The sequence below is a fragment of the Sinocyclocheilus rhinocerous genome, unplaced genomic scaffold (assembly GCF_001515625.1).
Source record: "Sinocyclocheilus rhinocerous isolate Xijiao unplaced genomic scaffold, SAMN03320098_v1.1 scaffold991, whole genome shotgun sequence".
Taxonomy (NCBI): Eukaryota; Metazoa; Chordata; class Actinopteri; order Cypriniformes; family Cyprinidae; genus Sinocyclocheilus; species Sinocyclocheilus rhinocerous.
Genome location: NW_015654505.1, coordinates 192,199 through 206,065, shown reverse-complemented (window position 1 = coordinate 206,065; position 13,867 = coordinate 192,199). Strand labels below are relative to the sequence as shown.

Genomic DNA, 13,867 nt, shown 5'->3' with positions numbered 1-13,867 from the left:
TAGTCTTAACCCCAGCTCTTTCATATGGGCGAGAACGAAATCTCGAAGCTAGTATTAACCAATCGTAACTATAATTGAGTATGCGGATGCCCTGGAGTTGCAGTGGAGCCACAGCAGCATCCACACACTTGGTGAAAGTGCGGGGGGAGAGTGCAAGGCCGAACGGAAGAACCCGATATTGGTAAGCTTCGCCCCCGAAAGTAAACCTCAGGAACTTCCTGTGTTCCTGGTGGTTGATGTTAGAGACCACCGCTGTGTTGTCGGTGCGCACCAACACATGGTGGCCTCTTAGGTCCAGGAGGAAGTGTCTCAGTGCTTGAAACACGGCCAGCATCTCGAGGCAGTTGATGTGCTATGTGAGATGGCGACCGATGCATCTTTTAGATCGATCGTGACAGCCCAGTCCTCAGACCTGATCTGAGACACGACTTGTTTGAGTGTGAGCATCCTGAACTTCAGCCACATGACTGAGCGGTTCAACTGATGCAGATCTAAAATGGCACGCAACCTCCCATCCTTCTTTGGAACGATGAAGTACCAGCTGTAGAACCCGGACTCTCTGTCGAGAGGAGGGACCACCTCGATGGCCTCCTTCCTCAAGAGAGTGTTTACTTCTTGTTCCATTACCAGAGCCTGCTCGGGGCCCACCAGAGTGGGGATCACCCCATTGAAACGAGGCGGAGGAGAACTGAATGAATGAGGTAACCTTTTTCTACAGTGTGCAGGACCCACGGAGACACATTTGGCAGAAGCTTCCACACTGTTAAATAGTCTGCTTCATCTCATCATCAGCGCTCATGTTCCTGCACTGTGCCCTCATCAGTCCGATTAACCCGTCCATCATCAGCAGAAACAATCCCTCCTTCTATCACAGCATCGTTTCCATCTCAAATGAATGGACTGGCAGATGGAAGTAGACACTGGAAACCCGAGGTCCGGAAAGTTCCATTATAAAAACGTGCAGCTTATTTGCATTTGTCATAAATTCCTGCGATGCTTTAGCAGTCGGAGAGGTTTGATCAGGAGCAGATGGAGGAAGCAGACGCTGGGAACGACAGCGACTCATTCACTGCAAACCAATCCAGCGACTGTCGAGTGTTATTTAGAGGAGTTTACTCTGCTCGTCATAGAAAGTTTTATCCACATACATACAGTACACTCATACGCGATATACACTATATAGCAAATCAACTGCTTGATTGTTGATATTGTCACAAAAACTGTATTATCCTACATTTCTAATCTGATAAATCTGACTATAATGCATGAAGATATTAAGATATTATATTATGTTGTGAAGGCACTATACAAATACATTTGACTGACTCAAGTTCTTCTGAACTGAATTCTTGCATTCTTATTCAAAGATCACAACTTCATTTAGACCTTTAAAGGGACAGTTCAACCAAAAATGATTATTTATCGACCTCAGGTTTCCCCTAGTGAAAAATAAATATACTAAAATGTATTTCAAATACATTTATTTTATGCTAAGTATACTACATTTACATATTTATGTACTTATTAAAAATACCCTGCAATTGTACTTTTAGTATACTAAACTGCTCTGCTAAATTGGAACAACTAATTTTGTGCTTAATGAACTTTAATTGTGCGGAAGTCCAACTAAAGATATAGTGAAGTAACACTTCAGGTACACTTTAAATATCTTGCATTTAAAGATCGATATTATTCAAAGATCATATAGTCCTCATTACATTAAAACACATTTTAGGCTTAATATTAAGAAATGTGCATTGTGCACAAGTAGTACTCCAAATAAAGTTTAATTATTATTTTATATCAATAAGTCTCAAGCGATATGTCAATAAATATGTTAATAGATTTGAACTATACTTCATGAAATAAATGTATTCCAAATGTATATCTTCTTGACTAGGGTCTTTCTTCAAAAGAAGATATTTTGAAGAATGTTGGTGACCAAACCGTTTCTGATCCCCATTGACTTACACGGTATAAAAAAAGAAATCAATGGCTACCGTCAACTGTCTGGTTCCCTACATGCTTCAGAATATCTTCTTTTGTGTTCAGCAGAAGAGAGAAACTCGTACAGGTTTGGAACAACTTGAGGGAGAGTAAAAGATGACAGTTTTCATTTTTGGGTGAACTGTCTCTTTAAGGTCTATATTTTATTGCTTTACTAACCAGTCAATCACATTCAGTGTTTTTATTTCAAACCAAAAGCCAGTGAAAGGCATTTGAGCGTTCCGTGTATTCAGACCTTCACCCTTATGAAGAGACGCCACCGTCTCTGAACTAAAGCGTGTTTTTTAAATATATGTGACCCTGGAGCACAAAACCAGTCTTAAGTGTAAATTTTTCAAAATTGAGATTTATACATATATAATAAATAAGCTTTCCATTGATGTATGGTTTGTTAGGATAGGATAATATTTGGCTGCTTTTGTGCTCCAGGGTCACAGATGAGCGTCAACAAATCCAGTCTCGGCTGTCATCTTCTGCTTTAGCGTCTCGGAGCGGGTCTGTGTCTGACTCTGTATGAAAGCGTTGTTCTGTCTTCGCAGCGGCAGAAGGTCCGGAGAGCTGGAGCCGTTCCTCCACGAGAGCCGAGAACTTCAGGAGGACGAGGAACCGCATCTCCTGGAGCTCCTGGAGAAGGTGGAGCACAAGCTGAAGAAGAAGCGCCGCAACAAGCAGAAGAAGCAGCGCCATCGTCAGTTCAACGACCTCTGGGTGCGGATGGAGGAGAGGTGAGACCAGCGAAAACCTGCTCCACAACACCATTCACATATTTGAAATACCTTTATTTTATGCTAAGTATACTACATTTACATATTTATGTACTTATTAAAAATACCCTGCAATTGTACTATTACTATACTAAACTGCTCTGCTAAATTGGAACAACTAATTTTGTGCTTAATGAACTTTAATTGTGCGGAAGTCCAACTAAAGATATAGTGAAGTAACACTTCAGGTACACTTTAAATATCTTGCATTTAAAGATCGATATTATTCAAAGATCATATAGTCCTCATTACATTAAAACACATTTTAGGCTTAATATTAAGAAATGTGCATTGTGCACAAGTAGTACTCCAAATAAAGTTTAATTATTATTTTATATCAATAAGTCTCAAGCGATATGTCAATAAATATGTTAATAGATTTGAACTATACTTCATGAAATAAATGTATTCCAAATGTATAACTTCTTGACTAGGGTCTTTCTTCAAAAGAAGATATTTTGAAGAATGTTGGTGACCAAACCGTTTCTGATCCCCATTGACTTACACGGTATAAAAAAAGAAATCAATGGCTACCGTCAACTGTCTGGTTCCCTACATGCTTCAGAATATCTTCTTTTGTGTTCAGCAGAAGAGAGAAACTCGTACAGGTTTGGAACAACTTGAGGGAGAGTAAAAGATGACAGTTTTCATTTTTGGGTGAACTGTCTCTTTAAGGTCTATATTTTATTGCTTTACTAACCAGTCAATCACATTCAGTGTTTTTATTTCAAACCAAAAGCCAGTGAAAGGCATTTGAGCGTTCCGTGTATTCAGACCTTCACCCTTATGAAGAGACGCCACCGTCTCTGAACTAAAGCGTGTTTTTTAAATATATGTGACCCTGGAGCACAAAACCAGTCTTAAGTGTAAATTTTTCAAAATTGAGATTTATACATATATAATAAATAAGCTTTCCATTGATGTATGGTTTGTTAGGATAGGATAATATTTGGCTGCTTTTGTGCTCCAGGGTCACAGATGAGCGTCAACAAATCCAGTCTCGGCTGTCATCTTCTGCTTTAGCGTCTCGGAGCGGGTCTGTGTCTGACTCTGTATGAAAGCGTTGTTCTGTCTTCGCAGCGGCAGAAGGTCCGGAGAGCTGGAGCCGTTCCTCCACGAGAGCCGAGAACTTCAGGAGGACGAGGAACCGCATCTCCTGGAGCTCCTGGAGAAGGTGGAGCACAAGCTGAAGAAGAAGCGCCGCAACAAGCAGAAGAAGCAGCGCCATCGTCAGTTCAACGACCTCTGGGTGCGGATGGAGGAGAGGTGAGACCAGCACAAACCTGCTCCCCAACACCATTCACAAACTACCAGCGTTTCTGAGAGGCCTGCGAGTACCTATGAGTAACTACATGTCAACTAACTCTCCTGAGAGTATTCGGGCCAGAGCGCAATTCCAAAACAGCGCTGATGAGCGTGGACATTTCTGCGGGTGATTTACTAACAACAGACGTAACATCTCATTTACATATCGACCAACGCAATATACCAAGCGCAGCGCAAACTAGCGTAGTCACAAATAAAGAATAAAGAAGCCACAGTACGATGAAAAGAACCGGAGGCCAAGAAATGAAGGCTTGCTGTAAGTTTTGATAGAGCTGGTATTGCGTGACTCCTAGTTGAGGGTTCAAAGTCGTCTCTTATTTCCTAAAGCAAATTAAAAATAACATGGCTTTGCAATCGATATGTTGGGATAATGTGTTCTTCTGGCATTCAAAATAAATTAATACGTGTGGAAAAAATCCTCTCTCATCTCTGCGGTGCCTCCTCTAGCAACAATAATTGCAGGCATTTCAAGCACAAAATGCTTTATTTGGGCGTTAAATAATGGCGCAAATAAAAGAGTAAAATGCCTTGCGTATTTGAATACTCTCCGCCCATAAGTTTTTAGATAAACTCCTAGAAATGCATATTCAATAAAGTCAGGCGCAAAAATAACTGTGTCCATGCCTTTTCAGCACTTATTCGTCACTGCGCGTCTTTAGTAAAACCTGACAGTAATATTTTAACTATTTTTATTTGAACGGTTTGCACTGGCGTAAGCTGTTAGTAAAACTGGCCCATAGACTGTTAGGTTAGGGCTAGTAGAATAAGTTGACTTGTACTTGCAATGTGACTAGTTGAATGTCCATCAAAATCAAATGTTAGCAGATATTAAGCAGACAGTCACTAATACTCTAATGATTGCTAGTTGACAAGTTACTTATAGTTAGTAAAATCTCTAAAATGGAACATAGTTTTTGTAATTATAAATAAAATTTCATTTTTAGATTTTCTGTTTTCATTTAAATTTTAGTTTGTTTTGTTTTATGTGTTTGCCATTATTGTTTTTTTTAAATACACATATATTATTTTTATTATACATTTGTAACTTTTTAGTTTATTTTAGTACTTAGTATTTCAAATTTTAGTTCAAGTTTGTTTTTAAACATGCCTATAGTTTTTATTTTTAGTATATTTAGCCTAAAATAAAATAGTTTAATATTTTTGTTAATGTTTTAAATTTTATTTTTATGTTTACGGTTTTCATTTAAATGTTTAGTTGAGGTTTTGTGTTTTTTTTTGTCATTTTTATTAGTTCGTTGTTATAAAATATGCCTATTTTTACGTTTTATTTATTCTATTTTTATTTAATTTCAGTTAATGTTGATCTTATTTGAAGTAAAGAATTGTTTAATGGTTTTATGGTTACTGATAATACTCTGTTGGTGGAGGTCAGTAACCGGTTAAACACGTCTGTATGGGAGCGGATGGGCTTCCTCAGCGGTTCTGGTGTACTGTGGGAAGGATAACTGGATGACGGCTGGGATTACGGACGCTGGATTTGGCCTGCGGCTGCGTCTCGAGTGTCGGCCGGAGCGGCTGCGAGTCTGAGGGGAGACTCCTGCGAGACGCCCGGAGCACTTCAGCCGCATCTGTCCCGACATGAGTCCTCACCTGCTGCAGAGAAACGCTGAACATACTCGTCTGATTCTCGAGACGCGTCACAACCTGCTGAATATCCTTCAGTGCAGTTCATTAATGAACACGAGTGGCATTATTTCCAAACACAGATCCTGACTGAGAATCTCAGACTGACTGTCCTCTGTGCTGGAAATGAAGCATCTGGTTCCAGAATTCTCCATCTGTATGAGCTATATTTAATTTACACCAATCAGTTTTTGAACAGACTGATTCTTGTTCCCGTGTCAAATCCCACACGACATGTTCTCTGCCGAGCCTGAACCGTGTTCTGGAAACTTGCTTGAATTTACTTTTTACAGTCGCCCACGTAATTCTGAGTAAAAAAAATATTTCTTTAATAAACTGTTTATGAAAGCCAAGCGGGTCCCAGACGGTCAAAACAAACACAGGGTGCTGAATATAGACTTCATTTGTTTGAAGATGGAGGAGAGGTGAGACCAGCACAAACCTGCTCCCCAACACCATTCACAAACTACCAGCGTTTCTGAGAGGCCTGCGAGTACCTATGAGTAACTACATGTCAACTAACTCTCCTGAGAGTATTCGGGCCAGAGCGCAGTTCCAAAACAGCGCTGATGAGCGTGGAAATTTCTGCGGGTGATTTACTAACAACAGACGTAACATCTCATTTACATATCGACCAACGCAATATACCAAGCGCAGCGCAAACTAGCGTAGTCACAAATAAAGAATAAAGAAGCCACAGTACGATGAAAAGAACCGGAGGCCAAGAAATGAAGGCTTGCTGTAAGTTTTGATAGAGCTGGTATTGCGTGACTCCTAGTTGAGGGTTCAAAGTCGTCTCTTATTTCCTAAAGCAAATTAAAAATAACATGGCTTTGCAATCGATATGTTGGGATAATGTGTTCTTCTGGCATTCAAAATAAATTAATACGTGTGGAAAAAATCCTCTCTCATCTCTGCGGTGCCTCCTCTAGCAACAATAATTGCAGGCATTTCAAGCACAAAATGCTTTATTTGGGCGTTAAATAATGGCGCAAATAAAAGAGTAAAATGCCTTGCGTATTTGAATACTCTCCGCCCATAAGTTTTTAGATAAACTCCTAGAAATGCATATTCAATAAAGTCAGGCGCAAAAATAACTGTGTCCATGCCTTTTCAGCGCTTATTCGTCACTGCGCGTCTTTAGTAAAACCTGACAGTACTATTTTAACTATTTTTATTTGAACGGTTTGCACTGGCGTAAGCTGTTAGTAAAACTGGCCCATAGACTGTTAGGTTAGGGCTAGTAGAATAAGTTGACTTGTACTTGCAATGTGACTAGTTGAATGTCCATCAAAATCAAATGTTAGCAGATATTAAGCAGACAGTCACTAATACTCTAATGATTGCTAGTTGACAAGTTACTTATAGTTAGTAAAATCTCTAAAATGGAACATAGTTTTTGTAATTATAAATAAAATTTCATTTTTAGATTTTCTGTTTTCATTTAAATTTTAGTTTGTTTTGTTTTATGTGTTTGCCATTATTGTTTTTTTTAAATACACATATATTATTTTTATTATACATTTGTAACTTTTTAGTTTATTTTAGTACTTAGTATTTCAAATTTTAGTTCAAGTTTGTTTTTAAACATGCCTATAGTTTTTATTTTTAGTATATTTAGCCTAAAATAAAATAGTTTAATATTTTTGTTAATGTTTTAAATTTTATTTTTATGTTTACGGTTTTCATTTAAATGTTTAGTTGAGGTTTTGTGTTTTTTTTTGTCATTTTTATTAGTTCGTTGTTATAAAATATGCCTATTTTTACGTTTTATTTATTCTATTTTTATTTAATTTCAGTTAATGTTGATCTTATTTGAAGTAAAGAATTGTTTAATGGTTTTATGGTTACTGATAATACTCTGTTGGTGGAGGTCAGTAACCGGTTAAACACGTCTGTATGGGAGCGGATGGGCTTCCTCAGCGGTTCTGGTGTACTGTGGGAAGGATAACTGGATGACGGCTGGGATTACGGACGCTGGATTTGGCCTGCGGCTGCGTCTCGAGTGTCGGCCGGAGCGGCTGCGAGTCTGAGGGGAGACTCCTGCGAGACGCCCGGAGCACTTCAGCCGCATCTGTCCCGACATGAGTCCTCACCTGCTGCAGAGAAACGCTGAACATACTCGTCTGATTCTCGAGACGCGTCACAACCTGCTGAATATCCTTCAGTGCAGTTCATTAATGAACACGAGTGGCATTATTTCCAAACACAGATCCTGACTGAGAATCTCAGACTGACTGTCCTCTGTGCTGGAAATGAAGCATCTGGTTCCAGAATTCTCCATCTGTATGAGCTATATTTAATTTACACCAATCAGTTTTTGAACAGACTGATTCTTGTTCCCGTGTCAAATCCCACACGACATGTTCTCTGCCGAGCCTGAACCGTGTTCTGGAAACTTGCTTGAATTTACTTTTTACAGTCGCCCACGTAATTCTGAGTAAAAAAAATATTTCTTTAATAAACTGTTTATGAAAGCCAAGCGGGTCCCAGACGGTCAAAACAAACACAGGGTGCTGAATATAGACTTCATTTGTTTGAACCCGTGGAGGGAAACAGGCCGCAGGTCCCGAACAGACAGAATCACGCGTCTCTGGATTTCATCGCGTCCACAGACGCTCACACACGCGTGTTGACACAGATGGAGGACGGAAATGAAATCCTCAAACTCTTTATTTGTGTTCCCCGTCCGTCTCAGCAGCTCTGACAGACTCCATTTACTTTCCCTGCCTCCTTCTTCATATTTCATAAACTAGCAGATTTCAGACGCTCACGTGACTGAAGACGGTGCTGCTGTAAACACACGTGACTCCATCAGAAACCCTGAGGATCTGCAGGTGGAGTTCTTGTGTGGAAAAAATCCTCTCTCATCTCTGCGGTGCCTCCTCTAGCAACAATAATTGCAGGCATTTCAAGCACAAAATGCTTTATTTGGGCGTTAAATAATGGCGCAAATAAAAGAGTAAAATGCCTTGCGTATTTGAATACTCTCCGCCCATAAGTTTTTAGATAAACTCCTAGAAATGCATATTCAATAAAGTCAGGCGCAAAAATAACTGTGTCCATGCCTTTTCAGCACTTATTCGTCACTGCGCGTCTTTAGTAAAACCTGACAGTACTATTTTAACTATTTTTATTTGAACGGTTTGCACTGGCGTAAGCTGTTAGTAAAACTGGCCCATAGACTGTTAGGTTAGGGCTAGTAGAATAAGTTGACTTGTACTTGCAATGTGACTAGTTGAATGTCCATCAAAATCAAATGTTAGCAGATATTAAGCAGACAGTCACTAATACTCTAATGATTGCTAGTTGACAAGTTACTTATAGTTAGTAAAATCTCTAAAATGGAACATAGTTTTTGTAATTATAAATAAAATTTCATTTTTAGATTTTCTGTTTTCATTTAAATTTTAGTTTGTTTTGTTTTATGTGTTTGCCATTATTGTTTTTTTTAAATACACATATATTATTTTTATTATACATTTGTAACTTTTTAGTTTATTTTAGTACTTAGTATTTCAAATTTTAGTTCAAGTTTGTTTTTAAACATGCCTATAGTTTTTATTTTTAGTATATTTAGCCTAAAATAAAATAGTTTAATATTTTTGTTAATGTTTTAAATTTTATTTTTATGTTTACGGTTTTCATTTAAATGTTTAGTTGAGGTTTTGTGTTTTTTTTTGTCATTTTTATTAGTTCGTTGTTATAAAATATGCCTATTTTTACGTTTTATTTATTCTATTTTTATTTAATTTCAGTTAATGTTGATCTTATTTGAAGTAAAGAATTGTTTAATGGTTTTATGGTTACTGATAATACTCTGTTGGTGGAGGTCAGTAACCGGTTAAACACGTCTGTATGGGAGCGGATGGGCTTCCTCAGCGGTTCTGGTGTACTGTGGGAAGGATAACTGGATGACGGCTGGGATTACGGACGCTGGATTTGGCCTGCGGCTGCGTCTCGAGTGTCGGCCGGAGCGGCTGCGAGTCTGAGGGGAGACTCCTGCGAGACGCCCGGAGCACTTCAGCCGCATCTGTCCCGACATGAGTCCTCACCTGCTGCAGAGAAACGCTGAACATACTCGTCTGATTCTCGAGACGCGTCACAACCTGCTGAATATCATTCAGTGCAGTTCATTAATGAACACGAGTGGCATTATTTCCAAACACAGATCCTGACTGAGAATCTCAGACTGACTGTCCTCTGTGCTGGAAATGAAGCATCTGGTTCCAGAATTCTCCATCTGTATGAGCTATATTTAATTTACACCAATCAGTTTTTGAACAGACTGATTCTTGTTCCCGTGTCAAATCCCACACGACATGTTCTCTGCCGAGCCTGAACCGTGTTCTGGAAACTTGCTTGAATTTACTTTTTACAGTCGCCCACGTAATTCTGAGTAAAAAAAATATTTCTTTAATAAACTGTTTATGAAAGCCAAGCGGGTCCCAGACGGTCAAAACAAACACAGGGTGCTGAATATAGACTTCATTTGTTTGAACCCGTGGAGGGAAACAGGCCGCAGGTCCCGAACAGACAGAATCACGCGTCTCTGGATTTCATCGCGTCCACAGACGCTCACACACGCGTGTTGACACAGATGGAGGACGGAAATGAAATCCTCAAACTCTTTATTTGTGTTCCCCGTCCGTCTCAGCAGCTCTGACAGACTCCATTTACTTTCCCTGCCTCCTTCTTCATATTTCATAAACTAGCAGATTTCAGACGCTCACGTGACTGAAGACGGTGCTGCTGTAAACACACGTGACTCCATCAGAAACCCTGAGGATCTGCAGGTGGAGTTCTTCTAAAAACACTGAAGCGGCTGATGTTTCAGCTGTAGAGGCGCAGTCCTGCGATAGATCTGAGTGACGGGGAACCATCTTCAGATTCGACCGACTCCTCCACATTTCACTGCTCGGATTGAAATCTGGCAAATGTTTCAAATTGGATTTGGATAGTCGTTAGATGATGATGGTTAGGGCTGGGTTGAAAAAATATTGTTTTATTGATTTTAATCAATTCTCATTTTGATGAACCAGTATCAATTCTTAAATCCCAAGAACAGATCTGTGCAGTTTTGAGTTGACGTGAACAAAACTTGATGAAACATTCACAAGCTTTGTTACTTTTGACATGAAACAAAGTCTCAGCTTTCAAATTCTGTCACTTCTGTCACTAACTGGTTTTGCTGCTCTTTAAGTGCTCCTAAATTTTTTAAATTAGGAGCACAAGTGCTCCTAAAAAGAAAAGTAAGCGTCGAGCCCTGTGTGTGCTGACAGATCACTAATAATCTCTTCCTCTTTACTACTAGTTACAGCACCAAATAAACCTGAATGAACATCAGAAGAAACAGAACAACTCACTGAAATGAATCATGAATCATGTAATCGATCGATCGGTGTTTCAACCGCAGAAAGACGTCAATAAAACAGCTTCAGATCAATAATGTCACGTAACGTCACATTTAACTCAGAAAAAAACATTCAATGACCATAAACTTGATAGTCAGCTAGAAAAATAACTCTAGAGAGAGCATTTTTGATTTTGAACACACTGGAGTAGAAATATATCATTCAACATTTTCACTGTATGTCAGATGTTGTACATTGGATTTGGATAACCATTAGATGATGATGATGATGATGAAGGCGTGCGTTTCTCATGATCTCTCTCTCGTTTCTCGCAGTGTGACGGCTGAGGCTCCGCCTCCTGTCGTCCGCATCATCAACGGTTACATCCCAGTCCAGACACACCCACAGGAGCACGGCAGAGCCAATCAGCACAGGACGTTCTCAGGCTCCTCCTCCTGGAGCCCCGCCCTCACTGCGACGGCTCTGTGTGTTCAGATCCTGCTGCTGCTGCTTTCATGACGTCTGATGAGCTGCAGGTTCGAGTTTAACCCTGAACCTCACAGACTCTGAGCCGCCGCCTGCTTCATGCTGGACTAATCAACCGCTTCACTTCAGCTCTTGAAGAATCACTTCCTTGCAAATCAGATGTATTATAGATGTAGAGTTTTGAATAAAGCATTTGTTTGTTCACTTATTTTATAAATATATAAAGAAGAGTCATTATATTTTTTAGACTAAATCAGCTACTAACCAGCTTAACTGGCCTCAATCATGAAACAGCAGCAGCGAATTTCTGTTTGTAAAACCTTAGAAATCAAATCACTTCCTTCAGTTCAGTGACACTTTTTACAGAAAAGCAGATTTACAAGTGATTTGTGCAGAAGCCAGTTTCACGTCAGAGGCCCGTTGAGTTTCTTCTTCTATCTGTCAACTTCATGCATTTGATGATTGTTTAAAATGTTGTGTTTATGACATAGAAATGAGTCATTTAATTTATTGAATAGATAGTGTTAGTTGATGTAAATGTGTTTATGTGGTTGTTTATGACAGAATGATACAATGTAAATCATATCTGGTGTTTGTGACGTTACAGTAATTATGTTTGTCTATGATGTTACAAGAAATAAAGTATTTATCTAGTTCAAGGTTCTCCAAAGGAAAGATGAATATAGATGTTCTGTTCCTCATCAGGTTCTTCTTGAACCAACGACTGGCGCCGCGACTCTTTGGACGAGATCTTTTATTATGCTCTTTAAAATAAATCATAAGACCAATGGGATGGTTTATTTCTGGCTGCCAATGAATGTGTGAAAGGATGTTTCTTTGTAAATCATTCGTCACTAACAAAAACATTGTGGTTATTACCATAGCTGGGTTGTGAGAGCTGATCTGAGATCAGATATTTCTAATGGATGTCAAATACAAACCGAACACAGTTATGAGAGCATCTGAATGATAATTTTCTGTAAATGTGTGTGTTTGGCTGTAGTAAACCCTTAGTTCAGTCCAAATCTCTGCTGTCAGAGATCATTTATAATTAGCACACGGTTTAGATTGCTGTATGAATCTGGACAGAGTTGGGGAAAGGTACTTTTAAAAGTAATGCATTACAATATTGCGTTACTCACTAAAAAAGTAACTAATTGCATTACTTAGTTAATTTTATGGAAAGAAATGCGTTATTTTACTTTTGAGTTACTTTTTAAATCTGGGCAGGGCTTGCTTGTTTGTTTTTAATATTAAAAAGTTCTTCTTTTACTAATGTAAAAACCCTTTTCACACCAAAAGTGAAGTGAATGCGCCTCAGGCTGAAGGAAATGTAAATTCTCGTCTGTACAGTAGAGGGCGCAGCTCAAACTATCTCATGAAGAATATGACGCAGGAGAAGAAAGTTCAGCACTATTCAGCAATCACTCAAATAAAACACAAATGTGTTACTTTTGCTTATTACTTTTACATTTAGTCATTTAGCAGACGCTTTTATCCAAAGCAACTTACAAATGAGGACAATAGAAGCAATCAAAACCAACAAAAGAGCAACAATAACACAAGTGCTATAACAAGTCTCAGTTAGCTTAACACAGTACACGTAGCAAGGTTTTTTTCTTTAATTATATAATAAATAAAAAGAAAACAAAGATAGAATACAAAAAGAATAAAGCTAGTGTTTTTTTTTTTTTAAAGAAAGCAAGCAGTTAGTAAATAAATAGAGTATAAAAAGTCTAAAAGGGACGTTTTTTTTATTTAGGTAAATGGGTGCAGAGCCAGTGGTGGTTTTGTAGGCAAACATTAATGCCTTGAATTCTATGCGAGCAGCTACTGGTAGCCAGAGCAAACTGATGAACAGAGGTGTGACGTGCATTCTTTTCGGCTCATTAAAGATTAATCTTGCTGCCGCATTATTGGTATGGTTAAATTCCATCATCGAAGGTCAGTAGCAAAGACTTTGGTTAATAAAATAGGATTAAATACATAAATGATATTTGTCTTATTTAACATGTTTAATTGTTGCAGGTTTGTATAATATTCTGAGTTTGCATTTGACTGTTTTTATTGATTTTGAGGAACACTGAATGTGTTTTTGTGCAGTGAGATGAGTAAACACATGTTGATATTTAGTCTAGAACTACAGTAAGATCATGTTCACACACAACGCTCTGCACTTACTCCTGATTTCTGTCACCATGACAACACCAGAGCTGTCACTCAACACATGGAAACAAAGTAACTGCTGTTACTTATTTGAAAAAGTAACTCTGATATTTCCTTCTA

General features: G+C 38.7%; 1 protein-coding gene across 1 annotated transcript in view; it reads left to right on the top strand.

The window, feature by feature from the left end:
- Nucleotides 1–11,832, top strand: part of trabd2a (TraB domain containing 2A) — a 53,470-nt gene extending 41,638 nt beyond the window's left edge. The window contains exons 6-7 of the mRNA XM_016524031.1: nucleotides 2,547–2,732; nucleotides 11,431–11,832. Coding sequence (XP_016379517.1) covers nucleotides 2,547–2,732; nucleotides 11,431–11,614 — 370 coding nt within the window. The 3' untranslated portion in view covers nucleotides 11,615–11,832. The remainder of the gene's footprint in view (nucleotides 1–2,546; nucleotides 2,733–11,430) is intronic.
- Nucleotides 11,833–13,867: the final 2,035 nt, after the last annotated feature.